The following is a 21,394-nucleotide window of genomic DNA, read 5'->3' as shown; positions in this document are numbered from 1 at the left end:
GTTTAAGTGTGATTGAAAGTTATTTGGAACTTAATGCCTGATGATGTATATGTAACTATAATAATTAAGTTGAGATCTTGTCTCTCATATTTTGTTAAACCTTCAATTTACACAACACAAACGGAATTGCATTTTTAAGTGGAAAGATGAATTTATAGAGAAGGAAAGAAGAAGAAAAAACCAGTGATCAACCTACAAACGTGAATTTTGTGGGGCATGGATGAAGAATATGAGGCAAATGATGCAAATAATCACAAAGTATATTTCTAAAACTATAGCTGGTAAGGAGTAAGAACTTTTAATTCAACAAAAATATGAAAGAATACAAGTGAATCTAGCTTAGGTAAAAATTTATCCGTAAACTACACTAATAGATGCATGATATGTGTTTACTAATAGATTATAAAATCACTAATTATATTAAATTGATTTGCTTTTGTATAATTATTGAGTGCAGATAAGTATTTATCCTAATTTTAATTTAGCACAAAAAAATAATAGTCGAGGGCTTGAGGCGCACCCAAGTTGACCGGAACATAGGTAAAATAGTTAATGTACACACAAATTAACTAAGAGACCACTGTAATAAATAAATAAATAAAAAAGAAAAGAAAAAAGAAAATATAGGCATGAGGCACATGCAACTCTCACAACCATTTTAGTTTTTGCCTAAAGTAGCGCATGTGACAAATAATGGTGACATATATTGCCATTATTTCATATCTGTCAAATGTATTCACCATTCATTTCCAAGTCCAGCATTAAAAACAGATAAATATGCTACCATATTTAGTACATACTTTCTCATAGACTTCTACTAACACTTGAAACTGAAAAATGTAAGAATTTGTTAAAAAGAGCAAAATGTATATTTATCATACGTTTGTTAAAGACCACATGACCGTTATTCCAGTTAGCAGCATTTTTGTGCCAAGTTGCTTCTTTTTTTGTTCCTCTCTTCCAAAGAAACGCGGCTCTTAGCACTTGTTCCTCACATCACATATATAATATACATAATACATAAACATAAATAAAACTAACCTAAATGCGAAATCTCAAAGAAACTCAACCTTACCCCAAACTTGTTCTATAAACCCTAATTTTATCTACCCATTTGCCTGTGTAATACGCACCAAAATCCAACTTTAAGTTGGTTTTTCTTCCTTTTGAGATTGCCCTAATCTTAGTCACTCACAAAATATCCTATTTTTTGCTCCAATTGTAAGGCAATTGAAGTTTTATTAAGTTGAAGGGAAGATGGAGATAAATAGTGTGAATGAATTTGGTGATGGGGTTGCATGGTATAGAGGAGCAATGGTAGGAAAAGGAAGTTTTGGTTGTGTTTATTTGGCTACTTTAAAGAACCAAAAACTGAATTACAGCTACCTTCCAACAGTTATGGCTGTAAAATCTGCTGAAGTTTCTATTTCAGGTTCAATTCAAAAGGAAAGGGAAGTTCTCAACAACATCAAAGGTTGTCCTTACATTATTCGCTGTTTCGGTGATGAAACTACTACAGGTAAAAATGGTGCAATGGTTTATAACTTGTTGTTGGAGTATGGTTCAGGTGGAACCCTAGCTGAGAGGATTGAGAAATTTGGGAGCAATGGATTGTGTGAATTTGAGGTAAGGAATCATACAAGATCTATGCTTAGAGGGTTGAATTATATTCATGATATTGGTTATGTTCATTGTGATATGAAGCCTGATAATATATTACTTGTACCGAATTCGAACGAGGGAAAAAAAAGTACTGAATTTAAGGCTAAGATTGGTGATTTAGGGTTAGCTAAGAGAGAAAAAGTTCAGAGCAAGAAGAGGAGGTTGGAGCCTTACTGGAGGGGCACACCGATGTATTTGTCGCCTGAAGCTGTTTCGGATAATGTACAAGAATGTCCTGCTGATATTTGGGCTTTAGGTTGTATTGTGCTTGAGATGTTAACTGGAAAACCTCCGTGGGATAGGAAAGAGGATAATGCTGAGGATGTACTTAGGAAGATCGGGGGAGGGCACGAATTGCCTAGAATTCCGGAGAACTTATCGAAGGAGGCAAAAGATTTCTTGAAGGGTTGTTTCGTTAGGAACCCTAGGTATAGATGGACTGCAGAGATGCTGTTGACTCATCCGTTTGTTGACGGATTAATTGATGATGAAGGAGTTGAACAACCACAGGAAGTTGAGGATATAAATGTAATTGATTCTATTCTTTTGGTTACTGAAAGTGATGATGAGTTAGCTTATTATTCAGAAGATTGGAGCTACGCGTCTGAAGATGAGTCCCTTGGTTACTGGTCCGAGGAAGATTATGAGGAAATAGAGGATGAAATGACATCTTATTTTGCTGAAGAAGGGATATTTAAAGTAGAAAAAAGTATAACTGTTATAAGTTCCACTATTGATGGTGGTTCTGATCATATACTTGATCCATCAGTTAAGGTCCCTTCAGGAAGTCCATCAAACAATTCGTCGAAATGTCCGTTAAGTATTACCATTCCTGCAGGAGTCTAGGAATAGTTGGCAGGATGGAGATTTAAGCATTGCATTATACATTAAATTCATTGATTTGTTACTAGACGTAGCGCTGTAGTATGTATGCAGTTCAAATTGGGTTGAGATTAAATGATAAGATCTGTTATTCTTTTTAATTTACTGCTTCCAAGGCTCTAACTTTACATTTTGCTGTTTCAGAACTCTCTAACTGTCTTAGTTTGTGTTTGTTGCTCCATGTTTCTTTCATTCTTTTGGAACAGGCTGAACTTTGACCACTTTGGATGAATGTTTTTGAAGTTGGATGATCTATTAAACCTTTTTGCAGTGTTAAGCTAGACTGCCCTTACATTTCTGAATTAGGGGGTTGGTGTAAACATAAGGATTTTATATCTTAGCTCAACTTCAATCTGTCAACGATTATTTTTCAGGGAACTAATCTTTCTGGATTGTTCGGAATGATGTACTTTGATTTAAAAATTAACAAGTAGGAAACTTGTCATGTCTGTTCTGTCATAAGAACTCTTAACTAACCAGATTATGTTTGTAATCAGAAATCTTGAAACAGCTGTTGTGTGCTTCATCACTGTCTTCTTATCATGAAATTCATGAACCAGCTAACAAACTAGTGAAGATTTCAGTCACCTGTCTTTTGAGTCCACTTCTTTCTTACTGGAAGATAGAAATGGTTAATTCTCATAATTTTTATTCTTATCAAAATGCATGATACCAAACTCTTATCTCCTTGATTGGCTTTTAACTTGGCCCTGGTTTCCAGGAATCAAAGCGAATTTATCTTTGAACACACCTGAGTGTTTCTCTCTATCTGAGGCCAGTTATTAAATCCTCTTTGACATTTTTACTTACCGTTCAGCCTGCAGGGAAGGGGAAAAAAATAGAGGGACAAGAGGGAAGCCCTTGGTAGTTATTTAATTCTCCTGTTTCACAAAGATAGAGTGTTCTATGGATCAAGTCAACAGGGAAAACCCGTGATTCAAGGCTTCTGCTAGATGATTTTGGCACATTAAGTTTGGGTAGTTTAAATTGCAGAAGAATTATGGAAGATCGTCTGCCAAATTTTATTGAATTAGAGAAACAATATAGTGAGAAGGGAGGACAATCATATAAACCTTGTGCCAGTTGAATAAGATGAAGAATCAACAGATCCTTTTAAACCTTTCTACTGTTATTTAAACTTGCAGTGTCCTCATTTCAGGCTCCTGGATTTGCATTTCTTGTTTTAAACTTTCCAGCTTCATAGGACACCATAACTAGTGCAACCTCTTATTAATAAGTCAAATTCATATTTCCGTTCTTACTTGTGAATGAGCTTATTGACAGATGAGATTTCAGGCTTGGAAAAAGATGGCTATCGCTGAAGTTGATTCTGAAGCAGAGGTGTCTTGCAAGCCTGAAAATGAAGAGCTGTTTATGAAGCCAATGCTGATGAAAAGATAACATCACTTTAAGGTATGGTATTTTAACATTGAGTGAAGAAACTGCAGGTATCGTGAGTGAATATTAATTTTGATTTTTGTTTCATATGCAGCTGCTATTTCACATCTGCTTTTCATTGGCAGGCAGAAGTTACCAATTTTCTCTGAAGTACTTGGATATGTTCGTATTCTCCTTAGTACATGAATTCTGTTTTTATTCTTCCCATTTTATTTACTTGGTTTAGTTCAAGAGAATTGCATCATATCTGGAACTTTTATCCCTATGCACATGTGAATTCAAACAGAGTTGACAAGTAAGCGTTCATTTCCTTATATCCACCAACTAATGTTAAAATAAAAGCTATTAAATTCACCAAGATTTTAGAAACAAATCCCGAGGATAAAATACTTCAGGAAATTCTTCTTCTATTCCATTTGGATTTTTTACATAATCCATGTAATTTAACCTGTTTATAGCAGGTTGTCTACCTTATTTTTCATTTTAATAGTTCCACGTGTTATAAACTGTTAATTATTGTCATCTTGTAGGTAAACTAATAAAGTAAAATTATTCTACATTGTCGGCGTATTGATTTTATCATTGGTGTGAATTTTATAATTCAAAGGAAGAGGGAACCTAAACCTAAAGAGTGTTCTTTTTGTTCTCCATTTCCTTTTACCAAAGAACACTTCTTTGGTGGGTCACTTCAACGAGGAATCCATGTTGCTTCTTCGTTTACCACTGTTGATTTGGGCAGCGAAGGTCATTCATAAAGAAACATTAAAATAGTTTAGGTTTGCTAACTCGGTATTATAACCAACATTGAGCCCGTTTGGATTGGTTTATAAGGTAACTTTTTCAATAACTATTTTGTGCATAAAATAAGTTTAAAAAAATAATTGAATCCATTTGAATCTAAAGAAGCTTATAAGCTCTAAAAAAGTTATAAGCCAAAAAAATAAGTTAATCTACCCCAATTTTTTTTTTTTTACAGCTTATAAGCTGCTTATTTTAAGCCCATCCAAACATACTCATAAATCCATTATTAATGAAAATAGCTGGATTCCAAGAAATAGGCAAAAGGACACGAGGTGTAACAGACAATTATAGTGAACATAGAGTCAATGGTCTTAAAAAGCGGCTCGAAACTTGATTAGTTATCAATTTAGAATCCAATTGACTTTTTAAGTACAGATTGGCATAATTTATTTCTTCTGTATCATCTGGTAGTCACTTACAATTCAAATGGGAGAAAACAATTTTTTTTAGATGTCTTTTGTGTTATTTTATGCGTGAAAATAAAAAACTCTTGTAGAAAAGATATAAAATTGAAAATGAATACACTATTTTGTCTTTTTTTGTAGAGCTGCAATGAGCGTTCATGAAGCATTGCATATATGTTACAATTTCAAATTAAAAAAGGGTGAATTCTGCCCATATGTTAAGCCTTCATGAGTGGTATACTCTGTAAAAGGGTCGGAAGTGTACACAAGTTAATTCAGACATGACTGTTATTTAGAAAAAAATACTAACTAATATAAATTCAAGAAAACCCATACATAAGGTTGAACTCATAACTTATGAAAATAAAAATAAAAACCATAACCTTGAGTTGTTTGCGTCATCATAGGCTAACCATTTAAATTATTTATGTTAGTTTATAATATAAGAGGTCTTAAATTGAATAAACACATCTATTTGTGAAAAGACATGACTATTCTGAAAAGTTATTTTTCAAATTCTATAAATATAAAGACACTCTTGAAATGACATAGAGAAAATTTGCAGCTATAAATATAGCCATAGGCTTTGTTGTATCCTGAAGGGAATTGCTTATATTTTCTTCAATCTGTATGCAGGCAATATCTCTTTAAGAAAAGTCGATTTATCCACGTCTCGAAGCCATTTTCTTCTTCGATTATGTTTACATATTTTTCTAACAATTTCTGTAGGACCAATGAGGATATTGCGTTTTGCCTGTGAAAACAAAAAGCAAAAGAAAGATGATCACGCCATTGTTGAGGATATTTTCTATTTCTATGTGCCATCAACTAGATCTCCTATGATTGCTTGCAGCTTTGAGTCACTGCTTTACCACTTTACGTATGACATAAGATTTCCAATCTATAAAGAAATTCTTTATTCTTTCCCTCTTAATTAGTCCCTATTTATACCACACCATTGTACGGATGAAAATATCCGTTAAAATTATAATATGAGGATGGTATTTTAACTTTTCAAAAACTGTTTGTGGACCTAAAATGTTTACATGCTTGTGGGAACAAACTGTAAGTATGAGAATAGGAATATAATGAAATTTACAGTACCATAAAAAGGTATGTCGCTTGTCCGATGTTGGCATAAAATGTTTATCAGTAATCTAAGACAAAATGTTTTATTTTCCGTGCAATTTTGCACGATTCATCTTATATGAAAATACTCATCCAAACAATTGGGGAAGTTATAAAACTATTTTGTTGCATTTCCTAAAGTGATATAGAATCTTTTGAGAGATTGTGGAAGCCTGGAAGGTAACTGATTAGTGGATCAATATTGGGAAGAGTAAACAGTTTAATTTTCCCATATCCTGGAATTTTTGCTGAAATGCTTCTCCCCAAATTCCTGAACGCATAAATGGGCCGAGTTTAGCAGACTTGCTTTAGTATGGACAAACAATTTATTGAACCCAATGAGTTTCTTGAGTTTTACTTATCAATCCTCTAATTTTCCGCACCGTTTGTCGTTAAATAGTTAGTGAGTTCACGTTCTCATCATTTTTGATAAAATAAAGTCCGCCATGAAGACATTTATAAACAACTCTATCATTGTTTTAGTAGATAACCCTAATTAAAGTTTAATAGTACATCCTAACAGAGGATGGCCACATTTGTTCGAATTATCTCTTTCAACTTGAATCTCATGAGGCAAACCTTGAAAATTTTAACATAAACAGGAGGAATTCACAGATCTTCCAGGCGTAGAGCGCACAGGGCTTTGAACCTAAATTCATTACCTACAATGAAAATAAACATGTTGGTAACAGAACCTTCTTCAAAAAGCTCTGATTATTCAAAGATTCATATATCCGAAGCATATTTGGAATTGAAGTATAGTTTATAAGTGTTTTCTTTTTATAAGTTTTATATAAGATATTATGAGAGAAAACTAAAAATCATCACAATGTTGTAGAGTAAATAGAATAAATTTATATAAGGTACCATGAGTAAAAACATAAAAAAGTACGACAGTTTTGTAGAGTAACTGAAATAAGTTTAAATGAGGTACCATAAGTGCGAACTAAAAATCATGACAATCCTATAAAATACAATAAGTTTAAATGAGGCACCATGAATAAAAATTATAAATCATGACAATCTGATAAAATAAATGGAATAAGTTAATATAGATACAATCGATGAAAACTAAAAATGGTGACAATTCATAACAACTTCGTAGGTATGTAAGTTATCCAACAAGCTAACTAGGTGGAATATTGTATTAAATCCCATGAATTTATCTGACTCACGTGCCACGATTCTGAAATGACTTTTTTTTTCTTCCTTTTTTTAGTTTGTAGCTTTGAAATCATAATCACATGATATGATTTGTGAGCATCTCAATAGAACATCTATGTTGAAGATAGCATAAAATCCTACTAATTTGTCGTAACTTGCATGTTATTGTTGTCGCGTTGCTTAATCATCTCTGCTTCTCAACTTAAGAATATATTAGTCCAATTTTTTTCATAAAACTTAAAAAAGGCCATTTTTTAACCGAGTTTAAAATCGGGGATAATTTTTAAATATAAGCACAATATAGCCTATTTTTGCAAACCACCTAATTTAACAGCCTTAGATGATCCTGTTTGTCCAAATCTGACATAGATAAACCGGAGGCCCAAAGTCATGCAGCTCAATGTTGGCCCAAACCCACAACGCAATCATTTTTTTGTGCGGATTGTCCTTCTTTTGAGGTGGTCTTTAAATTTTGGCCCTCAAATTGGTAATTTTTTAAGTTTTTTCTTGACTTGAAAAGGTAAAAATGCGAGGTTAATTTGAACCCCCACTCAGACATAAATATAAAAATAATTTCACAAGACAAGGCTTTGAGAAAAGTTTGGATCTGACATATGTTGTCTTAAGGTATAACGAAAAGTTTGTCTTATAAGGCAACCTATACTGGATCTGGCGTAACTTTAGTTATGCCTTAAATAACTTATGTTGTCTCCGTGGTTGCCTTAAGGCATAACTAAGCCTTAAGGCGTAAAAGTCTGCCTTATAAATTGCCTTAAGGCATAAAATTTATCTTGGATCTTAACAACTTTAGTTATGCATTAAGGCACTTATGTCGGACCTGGCATAACTTTCCCCAAGCCTTGCCTTGCGAAATGGTTATTTATTTTTATGCCGGGGTTCGAACCCAGAATCTCAGGATTTCTACGCGTAGAGCAAAAATTAAAGACCAGCAATTTGAGGGACAAAAATTAAAGACCACCCCGAATGAGGGGCATTCTTGCGAATTGCCCCAACACAATCATTAATTCCATATCATTTTTTTGCACGGATTGTCCTTCTTTTGGGGTGGTCTTTAATTTTTGTCCCTCAAATTGGTGGTCTTTAATTTTTACCTTTCGCCTAATACTCTGAGATTCTGGGTTCGAACTCCAGTTCAGTTAAAAAAAGAATTTCGCAAAGCAGAGGTTTGGATTCGCAACGTAAAACTTTGCCTTCAAAACTCTACCTTAAGGCAGAATTTTGAAGTCAACCAAAACTCTACCTTAAGGGCTCATTTGGTTGGGAAACAACTTATCCCGAGATTAGTTATTCCACCCTCAAAGTGGGATAAAATAAGGCTACAATCCCGAGATAATTAATCCCGGAATTAGTTATCCTGAATTTTTATTCCAACCAAACATGGAATAAAGAGGTACTAAAATTTTATTCCGGGATTATTTTTGCTTATCCTTCACACCAAACGACCCCTAAGAATTTTGTATGTAAAACTTTGCCTTAAGAATTTTTTTAATTTTTAATTGAACGGAGTTTCGAACCAAAACTAAGGGGTCAAAAATTAAAGGCCAGCCCCAAAATAAGGATATTCCTGCGAATTGCCCATTCCAGATTGCAAACACCTCATCAGCTTCCCGCGCTCTCCAGAATTTTCTTGTAAGTCTCGAGTCTTGACTCATAACCACCTTTTGAAAACCAGAATTCTCTGGTGCAATCATGTTCCTTCTCCCTCTCCTTGCCGCCACAACGTGTACTTTTTCCCGAACTCAGTAGAATTTTTCCAATACTTATATATACCCCACATCGCCCTGCATTTACCATAACCAAAAATCGAGAACAAGAAAATCTCTGTAAACTCTCTCAAAAAGCACACAACCATAAAAACACACACTCTGTTTCTTGAAAAACTTACATTTCTGAAGTAATGGCGAAATCAGAAGGCAAAGCTATTGGCATTGATCTTGGTACAACATACAGTTGTGTTGGGATCTGGCAAAATGACCGTGTAGAAATCATCCCAAATGATCAAGGCAACAGAACTACTCCATCCTACGTTGCATTCACCGATACAGAGCGACTCATCGGTGATGCAGCCAAGAATCAAGTAGCTATGAACCCACAAAACACCGTATTCGACGCTAAACGCTTAATTGGTCGGAGATTCTCCGACCCTTCTGTCCAAAGTGACATGAAACACTGGCCATTTAAGGTTGTCGCTGGTCAAGGTGACAAGCCCATGATCGTCGTTCAGTACAAGGGTGAAGAGAAACAGTTCTCTGCTGAAGAGATTTCGTCTATGGTTTTAACGAAAATGAAAGAAGTAGCGGAATCTTTCTTGGGGAGTACTGTTAAGAATGCTGTTGTTACTGTTCCTGCTTATTTTAATGATTCTCAGAGGCAAGCTACGAAAGATGCAGGAGCGATTTCCGGGCTTAATGTTATGAGGATTATCAATGAGCCTACTGCTGCTGCAATTGCTTATGGTCTGGATAAAAAGGCGTCGAGAAGTGCGGAGAAAAATGTGTTGATTTTTGATCTTGGTGGTGGAACTTTTGATGTTTCTTTATTGACTATTGAGGAAGGGATATTTGAAGTTAAGGCTACTGCTGGTGATACACATTTGGGTGGTGAAGATTTTGATAATAGGCTTGTTAATCACTTTGTGCAGGAGTTTAAAAGGAAGAACAAGAAGGATATTAGTGGCAACCCTAGGGCTTTGAGGAGGTTGAGAACTGCTTGTGAAAGGGCGAAAAGGACTTTGTCGTCGACTTCTCAGACGACTATTGAGATCGATTCATTGTATGAAGGGATCGATTTCTATGCTACAATTACAAGGGCAAGATTCGAGGAATTGAATATGGATTTGTTTAGGAAGTGTATGGAGCCTGTGGAGAAATGTTTAAGGGATGCTAAGATTGATAAGAGCCATGTTCACGATGTGGTTCTTGTTGGTGGATCCACTAGGATCCCTAAGGTACAACAATTGTTGCAAGATTTTTTTAACGGCAAGGAGCTTTGCAAAAGTATTAATCCTGATGAGGCTGTGGCTTATGGTGCTGCTGTTCAAGCTGCAATTTTGAGTGGTGAAGCTGATCAAAAAGTTCAAGATTTGCTGCTCCTTGATGTCACACCTTTAAGTCTTGGTATTGAAACTGCTGGTGGTGTGATGACCGTGTTAATTCCAAGAAACACTACTATCCCAACAAAGAAAGAGCAGATTTTTTCTACCTACTCCGATAATCAACCAGGTGTGCTTATTCAGGTTTATGAAGGAGAAAGGCCAATGACAAAGGATAATAATCTTCTTGGAAAATTTGAGCTTAAGGGTATTCCACCAGCACCAAGAGGAGTACCTCAGATCAATGTCTGTTTTGACATTGATGCTAATGGAATTTTAAATGTGTCGGCTGAAGACAAGACTGCTGGTGTGAAGAACAAGATTACAATTACAAATGATAAAGGTAGGTTAAGCAAGGAAGAAATTGAGAGGATGGTTCAAGAAGCAGAGAAGTATAAGGCAGAGGATGAGTCCATGAAGAAAAAGGTTGAGGCAAAGAACTCATTGGAGAATTATGCTTACAACATGAGGAATACAGTGAGGGATGAGAAATTCTCAGGGAAATTGGATCCATCTGACAAGCAGAAGATAGAGAAGGCTGTCGATGAGACAATTGAGTGGTTGGATGGGAACCAGTTGGCTGAAGTAGATGAGTTTGAGGATAAATTGAAGGAGTTGGAGAACTTGTGCAATCCAATAATTTCAAAGATGTATCAAGGTGGTGCTGGAGGAGATGTGCCCACGGGAGCTGATGCGGGAGCTGGCTATGGCCAAGGAGGATCTGCAGATAATGGTCCAGGGCCTAAGATTGAGGAAGTGGATTAAAGATGATATAGACATTTTTGTTTTAATGATCTACTTGTACTCTAATTAGTGTAGCTTTGAGTCAGTAAATATGTGTCTGTTGTTTGGGTGCAGAGTATTAGGATGGGAGAGTAATTACTATGAAAACTATGTAGACCCTCTAGCTATGTTTTTCTAAATAAAACTATTTCTTGTTCTAGTTTTTCCAACACTTCTTAGACGTCTTGGCAAAGATACCTATTCTTTCATCTCATGTGTAATTTCTTACAACATCTTTATTAAGCTGTGGTGCAGCGCAAAGTAAATAACGTTTCAGAAGTATGACACAGAAAATACCAGTAGCCTTGAGAGGGTGTGCATGGCCAAAAACACATTAACTTATGACGCCCTACATGCATGCTCTTTGTGAAAACTTCAGTTAGATTCTTTTAACGCTTTGGTTACAAGAAAAAAGGATTGGTATCAAATTATCTTGAAAGAAGGATTGGTATCATATTATCTTGAATTGGTGGACAACATAAAACGTTTTACAAATGTTTGGAATTTAATCCTTAATTCACACGTTAGGACGTAAATAGATTCCCCTGCCACCTAAAACTGTCAAAAATTGTCAAGGTATTTCATTTCAGCTCTCACAAGCATCATCAAAACATGAAGTAATCCTTCAGTGTTGCCAGACTTAATACAAGGAACCATATGAAGCTAATCCGATGAGGTATTCTCGAGCATAATAGTCTTATCTAAAAAACCAGGAAAAGAAGATACCAAATGCTTTAATTGAGACCAAAACTATATTGGTCCCATCTCTGGGACTGGGTCTATGGAGATTAAAGGGAAAAGGAAGGGATCAAATTGAGCCAAAGCAACATAAACACCACCTGGAAGAAGATCCTATATAACAAGCTCTAATACTCAACAGTCAAGAAGAGTAGCCATAGCCTTTGGTCTAAAGCTAAAATAGTTCAGCATTGAACACTCTCCATCCCCGATATCCCCTACTTTTGCTCTTTTCACCTTTTCCAACTTTCAACAGTTACTCAGAAAAGGGAAGATTAGTGAGACCAATAAAGACATTTAACTCAAAAAAAAAAAAAAACAATGAAGATTGCTTTCTTTCCTTGTTTCGTTATCCTGTTATGCGCTCTAGCAGTAGCAAGCAGAGGTGTCCATCTAGCTGCTACACCAGAAAGGAACAGTGAGAGTGCTGTTGCAGACATTAGTGGCAGCAACAATAATTCTGAGTTAGCAAGCAGGGACTTTATAGCAGATGTTGAGAAAAATCAGAGAGGAAGGGGAGCAAATGGGGGTGGAAGTATTACTCGTCAGCCACGTACTCTTGATAAAAATTCAGCTGTAACACTTAAGCAGCCTTCTATATCCGTGTCAACTACTTATGTCATTTCTAGCTTGCCTCTACTCCTGGCTCTCCCCTTTGTCATTCCCTAAGATGTTCTAAAATATAGCTCAAGCATTTTTCCTTGCCTCTCCTCTTGGCTCTGCCCTTTGTCATTCCCTAAGATGTTCTAAAATATAGCTCAAGCATTTTTCTTTCTTTTTTCAGCTATCCTCATTGCGGTTATGACTTGTGACTTCATGAGTGTGATGTTATGTTTGTTTGTTTTGGTAAAGTTGTATGTCTATCAGAACAGCTGTGTGTGTCGCATAGCGTGCTAAGATAGGTGATGCATCATACGAGTCTTTCTTCATCTCTCCGTCCTTAGTTGTTTGTATGTGTGTGTATTGCAGCAAAAAAATGATCAAACAGTCATGTATGCAGAGCATAAACAACAAACATGAATTAATGATAACCAAGAACTCTTTTGCTAACTGACCAAGCACAGTGATACTATTAGATTGCCAAATTGTATAAAATGATATTCAAGAACATTAGCATATAAAAGATAGTCCAGATAAGATATCCGTGCTTCCCATTTACTGCTACAATTCTACAGAACAGAGCAGTAGGAAATTTTGAGTACCAAGTTCTCTTAAACAAATTCAGGGGAAGTGCTTTCAGGATTTTTCTATGTCAAGGGAAGAACACGTTGTTACAGTGTTACTAAAAATTGCTCAATGGGGTCAAGCTGTGGTGCTCCTCTCGACAGAGAACTTTAACACCTGATGTAACTAAAGTTGTTCCAAGATCTTTACTCTTTCATCAAAGAAAGAACATAACTTCTCAACCTCAAGAAGAGAAGCCCATTGGAAAGGATGCTAATCTTCTTGGGAGTTGCACACCAGCATAAAGGGGTTGTCACAGATCAGTGATCTGCCTAATGGCATACTGAATGTGTCATCCGAAGACCAGACTGCTGGCATGAAGAACAAGATCAACACAAATGACAAAGGAACATTGAGGGAAATAGGAAATCCAGAGAATGGTTCAAGAAGCTGAGAGGGGTTCAAGAAGCTGAGAGGACAAAGCCATGAGGAAGAAGATGGAAGCAAAGAATGCATTAGAGAACTATCCCCACCAAAAGCACGCTACTTATGAGGCCCGACGTGCATGCCTGATGCCTCTATAAGAAAACTTCAGTTAGACTGTTTGAACACTTTGATTAGAAGGAAAAAGGAGGGCATCATATTCTCTTGAAAGAAAACGTTTGGTAAATGTTGGAATTTAACCCTTTATTCTCACACGAGAATATAAATTTATTTACATGTGTGTTTCAACTGTCAAGAATTTGTCAACCTCAGCTTTCAGAAGCATCAAAGCATAAAATTATCCTTCAGTATTGCCAAAATAATAAAGAACCACTTTGACTAATTGTGATAAGCTATTCTCGAGTATACTGTAAGCTACCTTGTGTGCAACATTAGTCTTTATTTTAAAGAGATAGACCCACAACTGCACCAACACAAAAAGGCAGATTCCAAATGCTTTAACTATAAGATAACACATTCTCTTAGAAGTATACTAATGATCGGTTATGCAAATCCATCCTCTGCTCCACCTTCCAAATGCGATTACACAATTACCTAGTGTATATCACATTGGACAATCAGTGAATGATTGGATACTACCAAGTTTGTGAAGGATTCAAGATCATACTTGGCATGAAATATGGAAATGTGTCACTCAGGGATGATCAAATAGTGACGGATTATATCTTAAATTCGGATATTTTCATTAATATTGGAGTTTCTATTGAGCATAAAATGGTTTACTTTTCCCTTCAAGTGCACTCCAGCTAGGTTGTTCATATCCACACAGCTAAAGGAAGCACTTTGCCATAGACTACAAAAAGGCAACTCTCGAAGACCAAATATTTTGGTCCCACCCCTGGGGTTGAGCCATATTTTATAAAAAATGTGAATGAAGATTAAAGGAAAAGGAGAAAGGAACCAAATATTGAGATAAAGCAACAATAAAACCATCTAGAAGAAGACCCTATATAACTACCTGTTATACTCATCAAGAGTAGCCATAGCTTGCTTTGGTCCAAAGCTACATAGTTCATCTCCTAATTCCCTACTTTTGCTCTTTTAGGTCTCTCCTGTTCCAACAGGCAATACAGAAAAGGAAAGACTACTGAGATCAATAACAAAACATGAAGATTGCTTTCTTTTCTTGTCTCTCTATCCTGTTATGCATTCTAACAGTAACAAGCAGGGCTTCTGAGATTTCCGATATATCTGAAAACAAAGATGTCCATGTATCGAAACATCTTGCTAGTGCACCAGAAAGAAGCAACGAGAGTACAGTTGCAGACATAAGTGGCAACACGGTTAAGTTTGAGTTAGCAAGCAAGGATTTTATAGCAGATGTTGAGAAAAATCAGAGAGGAAAGGGAGCAAATGGGGGTGGAAGTATTACTCGTCAGCCACGTACTAAAAGTTCAGCTGTAATGCTAAAGCGGTCCTCCACTCCATGTCAACTACTTATGTCATTTCTAGCTTGCCTCTTCTCCTGGTTCTGCTCTTTGTCATTCGCTAAGATGTCCTAAAAGATAGCTCAAGCATTTCCCTTTCTTTTATCAGCTATCCTCATTGCGGTTGTGACTTCGTGAGTAATGTTCTGTTGGTTTGTTTTGGTAGAGTGATATGTCCTTTAGAGAACAGATGTGTCGTGTAACATGCTAAGATTGGTGATCTCTCTTCATCTCTCCCCTTCATCTTCCTTTCCCTCCTTGTTCTTTGCATCTGTGTGATTTCAGCTCAGGTTCATGTATGCAGCACATAAACAAAGAACATGAATTAATGAGAACCAAAAACTCTTTTCTAACAGACCAAGCACACTGGACTTATTAGACTGCTAGAATGTATAAAAAGATGTTAAGAATTTTAGCATATAAAAGATATTCCACCTGAGATATCCGCGCTTCCCATCTACTGCTATAATTCTGCAGAAGAGAGCAGTTGGAAATTTTGATACCAAGTTTCTTGGACAGGCTCAGGGGAAGTGCTTTCAGGCTTTTTTCATGTCAAGGGCAGAACTAAGCAACGAGTACGTGTACAGTGTCACTAAAAAATCAATGTTGTCGTCCATAGTGTCAAATCGGCCCATGCATTTATGTTACATTAAACAGAGGGATCTTTAATAACTGTAATAAACAGGAAGAACATATAACTTCTTGTACAGTGCTTAAGTTCAGTGTACGCAATACTAATCATGCTCTAGTTTTCCATAATAACTAGACACCCAAGTTGTTTGCCACAAGGAGCTTTTGCCACTCGAGCTGTGTCCTAAGCATGTTCTCACATATAAGGAAGCGAAAAAACTTTTTAAGGTATTTATAATCCATGCAGCATAGAAGCAGAAATAAAACTGATGTCCAGGGAAACAAAAAAGAAAAAAAGAACAACCTCCAATGAAAAAAATAAAAGGAGTCTCTTTTACATGTCGATCATTATAAATTGAAGCAGCACAATATTGTTGGCTTCTTTCAAATATCATACAAGAACTTCTCGAAAAGTTTCATGTGTTCTGCTTGCAGCGAGATGGCAACTGATTGACTGCCATCATTGGTCGGACTTGGCAATATAAAGCTTAAGCCTTCATAAGCAATACCACCAGGTCCCATAAATATTGGCCTACCCCAGCCAAAATCAGCATCATGGATTGGCAGCCTAGACCAACTAGTTATTCCTAAATTCGGGCACTTAAACGTATGTGCACCACGAACAAGTGCCTTCAGGTCAGGCTGCAACTCCAAATAATCAAGAGCTGATCTTAAGTAATCGTTGTCCATTATAGCCAATTGATCATGAATTTTACTGGCAGCATACCAAATAGGCTTCGATTGGAGATCACCAGCGACTGCAACAGGAGTGGCAGTAAATATCACATTACCAAAATAGCCTGGAGGGAGAGAAGGTCGGAGTCTTGCACGCCCATCAGTTGCTATGTACAACTTGGTTTCTTGATCCTGAGTGAGTCCTCGTGCCATGCAAGTGGAGCGCCACACATGTCCTGCCAACATCTCATAGGAGCTGTAATTAACTGTATTTCCACATTCCTTGGACTTAGCCTTGAGAGTATTGATTTGGTCGCGGGTTAGTTTGAAGATGGACACGTTTGTTTCAGGAACAGTTTCTGAGTTGGGTGTGTTTGGTGAAGTTACTTTGAGAGTGGGAGGTGGCTGGTACTCGATGTGGGGGAACTGAGGCTGAGGTGGATCACGAGCACGGAGAAGGGTCCGGTCAATGAAAGGTGGGATGGTGAGGTCAAGACCACGAGCCATATCGGACCATGTGTTGATGAAGTGAAGACCAGAAGCTCCATCTGCTGCGTGATGTTGCATGCCCACACCAAGGGAAACTCCCCCACATTTAAAATGAGTTATCTGTTCAACAGATTGATATATCAATTTCAAGTGATCATACAAAAATTACATAAAAAATCCCAGGTCAAAATAGAAAGAAGGCAGATAAGAGTGCAATCAAACAAGATAAATTAGTGGGAACTTTTCTTCTCTAAATGTATGATGTAATTTTTCACGTAAAATCCAAAATTAATATACTTACTACAAGCAGTTTGATAATAAAGACATGATGTATACTTGGGGCCTGCTTTGTGGTAAGGACATGAGAAATGTCTCTTATCTTATTTTTGATGTTTTGGTTGGAATAAAAATTGGTGCATAATTAACCGTCGTTTGGTAAATATTGATTAAAGTAATGAATGCGTTAAGGACACGAAGAAATTAAGAACCACCAAAATACAAATCACATATAGGAACAAAGACCCTGAAGAAATTATAGTAGAGAAAATGACAGGTGCCAGCATGTGGTATGTGGGAATATTTCATCCAATCTTGACTTCCAAAAATAGGCACTCCTGATTGTTTTTATCAAAAATCTTGGCATAATCCAGTACGATAAGGCAATATTGATTAAAGTAATGACACGAAGAAATTAAGAACCACCAAAATACAAATCATATATAGGAACAAAGACCCTGAAGAAATTATAGTAGAGAAAATGACAGGTGCCAGCATGTGGTAGGTGGGAAGGGGAGAGAGCAAAAAATGAAAGCGCAAAGCCACCTAATTCATCCAATCTTGACTTCCAAAAATAGGCACTCCTGATTGTTTTTATCAAAAATTAAATTACAGGACCATACACCATAAGAAAGTGATCTGAATGCTAACTAATTGGAGTAACTAATTGCTGGCAACTTGGCATAATCCAGTGCAATAAGGTAATATAAAATTGAGTCTATGCATTTTGCTTCTTATCATCTTTTTTATGTGCTAGGGATGGGAGGACAGACCCAGATACTCTTTCCGTCTCAATTTACCTGATATAGTTTGATTGCATACCAAAAAAAAATTCAGAAAAAAATTGGAACTTGTAGCCAACAGAGAAAGTCTCTCTATTTCCCAAAGTAGGGGTAAAGTCTGTGTGCACTCTACTCTCCCCAGATCCCACTGTGTGGAATTTCACTGGACATGTTGTTGTTGTTGGAACTTGTAGCTAACCATGACATGAAACTTTTATGGTTACAAAAATATGTCACTAATAATAATATGAAAAAATTAAAATTAAATTATTTTAAGTAAAATAATGGATCGTTCCATTTATTAATAAGAAAAATACTAGAAGAAGATAATTTTTGACCATTAATGTGGTATCTCATGTATGCCCTAGGCCGTTAGAGAGATCTTTTTGTGGAATTTAAAACCTGCACCCTACCCCAGGAATTGAGGCTAAAAGTCAATCCTGGTATTCAACAACTCTTCTTATTTGGAAAATGTATCCCTCATTTAATTAACTTGATCAACAATGTCTGCACACTTAGATCTGAAAATGCTTTGACAATGGAGTCTTTGACTAAATTAACTTATCTTGGCTCGACAGGAGGGTAATGTTCGTCTGATTAAATTAACTTTATCATCATTCCATATGCTTTAGATCTGAAACTATATATATTCATTTTTTTTTTATTTCATATATTTTAGTTTAAATAAATGTGAAATTTAAGAATATAAAACTTTTAAATTTTTAGTTACAGGTGTGTACATATAAAATTTCAAAAAGTATCTTTGAATTTTGTAATCTTAAATATATTCATGTCATTCTTATAAATGAGAGTTATTAAACTAAAATAAAATATATTAAAAGTTTAGAAAATTTATTAAATATAAAAAGTAACATAGATATGAAGTACATTTTAAAAGTAAAACACATAAATTGAAGCAGAGGAAACACATGAAGTATTCCTTTGCCTAGCTTTTGGCCTTCCTAGAACACAGGAAAAAGGGGGACAATTTTCTTTTCATCCCACCCCCAAAAAAAAAAAAAATTGGGCGTAGGGAAAGGAAAAATGGGGAGGGGATTAAAAGGTGGGGGGAATCGAACACTTATCAACAAGGTGAAAGTTAAGACAGTCAACCAATTGAGCTACTAAAATTCCGCGCAGACAAAATTACTTATGTGTGTGCCTTTATTCATATTCGCTATTCGAAGCAATGGATACAGCTATTTCTAATATCCCATTCGTTTTATTTGATGTCTCTGTTTAATTAACAAATATAATAACATACATAGCGTAATTTCATAAGCGAGGTCTGAAAAGGATTTTATATCCGCTGACCTTAACCTATCTCTATTTAATTGGGCATGAATTTTAAGATAATATGTACTATGAATTGTTAGAACTAAAAAGTTACTAAACATAAGTATTATACTTTTTTAATAGAACTAAAAAAAAAAACATAAATTGAAATATATGAATTACAAACTTATGGGTTTTAGCATTTAGTAGGCGTTTGGCCATAAAAAAACAAAATATTTTTCACTTTATTTGGAATTTTGAAGTTGAGGTTGAAGATGAAGTTGTGTTTGGTTATAGCTTAAACATGTTTTTAGGTGTTCTTCAAATTATTTGGAATCCATGGTCAAACATGGATTTCAAGTAGAAACGTTTTCCAGAAAAAAGTGAAAAATTGTTATGGCCAAACAAGGTCCTAATCAATTATAGTACACATACATATATTACCAATTTTAGTAATCATGGTTACCAAAAACGTACCTGCAACACTAGTAAAGCATAAGAATGAATTCCCTGAGAATAATCAACGGCTGGGATAAGTCGTCGTAGCTCCAACGTGGGTGCAAAATCACCAAAATCATCAACCACACCATCAGACTCAGCTTCCACTAATAGCACACCTTGTCCCTTACAATCAATCTCTATCCGTCCATCTTCATCCCTACAAAGCCTCCCAGCCATCGGATAAAACGGCACCAAAGCTTTACTTAACGCCTCCTTAAGCACTTTTCCGTCAAAGAAATTTGAGGATCCTGTTGGCCTGTAGAAATAAACACTTGGGGTATGGAAATTTGGGACAACTAAATCTACATTAGAGTTCCATAGTTTGATTTGTGGTGTCTCTGTTGCTGGTTGCACCATCGTTGATTCTCTCACTTCAATCTTCATCGTTGATTGATCAACTCTGTTTTTTTGGTTTCTGAAATGAAAGCACAAAAACTTAAATAATCGATTCAAATTACAAATTCATTTTCAGTTTCCCACTATGAATGTGATCGGACAGCTACTTAACGTGTTATATACCTATCATTAGCATTTGTTCTAGTTTCCCCTACCTCAGAAAATGAAATAAACATAAATTGATTAATTGAATAGAAAATGAATTACCTTGGCGTAGTTGAGCTTTTTGCCTTTATGTTATGGGTGGTGATATGGTTGGGAGTGGGTTGAGAAATATAAATCAATAGAAATGATGAATAGAGTTTATTATATAGCAATGGGGGAGGTGGTACTTTGGTAATTGTGTTTTTTTTTTCTTAATTTACATTTTATAATGTATTTTAGGGTTCACCTACCGCGCTTGTCCGACGTGACTAATTCCACTAAAGTTCTACTGCTCAGTGTTCGCGTTCCAAGTAACATTTGCCCGATTATTATTATATTATTAGAGTAAAAGGTACGAAATGTTCCATACGGTTAATATGACATGTTTTTCAAAATTACGGAACGCCTTTCTTAAAAAAAATACGTATTTTATAATCTCAATAATATCTAAATTTTATCTTTTCTTTTATCGCTTAAATGTTTTCACTTAAGTAAGGATTCAGTAATTGAAACAAGGTACGTTGATTTTTTTTTGGTCTTTCACACGATGTTTGGCTTTGGCTTTCGTATTGAGGATCGCTAAATTTGAATTCATGTTAGTATGTCCTATGTTGGAGTAAAGTCTTTCATTGAGGTGATCATATTTTTTAGAAAATTTCTTTTTTTATTTTTAAACGTATTTTCTTTTTTATATTATTTATTTTTCATTTTCTTTTGATTGATAATGAAGCCACAATCCTTGTTAAGAAGATGTTTTCAGTTAAGAAACGCTTTGGTAATTGAAACAGTAAGGCATTCAGATTTCTTCTAAAAGTAAATAATATTTCTCGTTTTGTTGAAACAAATTAAGTTTATCAAAATGGTGGATAGTTAAGACCGGATTAAATAATAATCTAAGCTATGAATTATGATGATATATCATATATGTCTTATTTATAGTAAACGGAGTACGGAATCCGATTATTTGTGTTAATGAAAAATTAATTAAACTCAAACCATGAAATTATAGGAATCTCAAGTACCAACCGAAAAATAAATAATCGAAGCAAAAGTGGTGGG

General features: G+C 35.6%; 4 protein-coding genes across 4 annotated transcripts; 3 read left to right on the top strand and 1 right to left on the bottom strand.

Moving 5' to 3' along the window:
* Positions 1 to 943: 943 nt before the first annotated feature.
* LOC132045130 (mitogen-activated protein kinase kinase kinase 20-like) lies at positions 944 to 2,645 on the top strand. Its single transcript, XM_059435667.1, has one exon. The coding sequence runs from the start codon at positions 1,258 to 1,260 to the stop codon at positions 2,506 to 2,508; it is 1,251 nt and encodes a 416-aa protein (XP_059291650.1). The 5' UTR covers positions 944 to 1,257; the 3' UTR covers positions 2,509 to 2,645.
* Positions 2,646 to 9,278: 6,633 nt separating this feature from the next.
* On the top strand, positions 9,279 to 11,506 carry LOC132045109 (heat shock 70 kDa protein). Its single transcript, XM_059435641.1, has one exon. The coding sequence runs from the start codon at positions 9,358 to 9,360 to the stop codon at positions 11,314 to 11,316; it is 1,959 nt and encodes a 652-aa protein (XP_059291624.1). The 5' UTR covers positions 9,279 to 9,357; the 3' UTR covers positions 11,317 to 11,506.
* A 308-nt stretch (positions 11,507 to 11,814) lies between these two features.
* On the top strand, positions 11,815 to 12,769 carry LOC132045126 (uncharacterized). The gene has a single exon (XM_059435664.1). The coding sequence runs from the start codon at positions 12,394 to 12,396 to the stop codon at positions 12,739 to 12,741; it is 348 nt and encodes a 115-aa protein (XP_059291647.1). The 5' UTR covers positions 11,815 to 12,393; the 3' UTR covers positions 12,742 to 12,769.
* Positions 12,770 to 16,012: 3,243 nt separating this feature from the next.
* On the bottom strand, positions 16,013 to 20,522 carry LOC132045145 (shikimate O-hydroxycinnamoyltransferase). The gene is made up of 3 exons (XM_059435684.1): positions 20,399 to 20,522; positions 19,772 to 20,210; positions 16,013 to 17,081 (listed from the first exon to the last, which is right to left on the bottom strand). Exons 2-3 carry the CDS (start codon positions 20,177 to 20,179, stop codon positions 16,182 to 16,184), a joined length of 1,308 nt encoding a protein of 435 aa, XP_059291667.1. The 5' UTR covers positions 20,180 to 20,210; positions 20,399 to 20,522; the 3' UTR covers positions 16,013 to 16,181.
* Between the last annotated feature and the right edge of the window lie 872 nt (positions 20,523 to 21,394).

The sequence above is a fragment of the Lycium ferocissimum genome, unplaced genomic scaffold (assembly GCF_029784015.1).
Source record: "Lycium ferocissimum isolate CSIRO_LF1 unplaced genomic scaffold, AGI_CSIRO_Lferr_CH_V1 ctg60, whole genome shotgun sequence".
NCBI classification, from domain to species: Eukaryota; Viridiplantae; Streptophyta; class Magnoliopsida; order Solanales; family Solanaceae; genus Lycium; species Lycium ferocissimum.
Note: the sequence above shows the minus strand (reverse complement) of the source record. Positions and strands in the feature narration are given on the sequence as shown.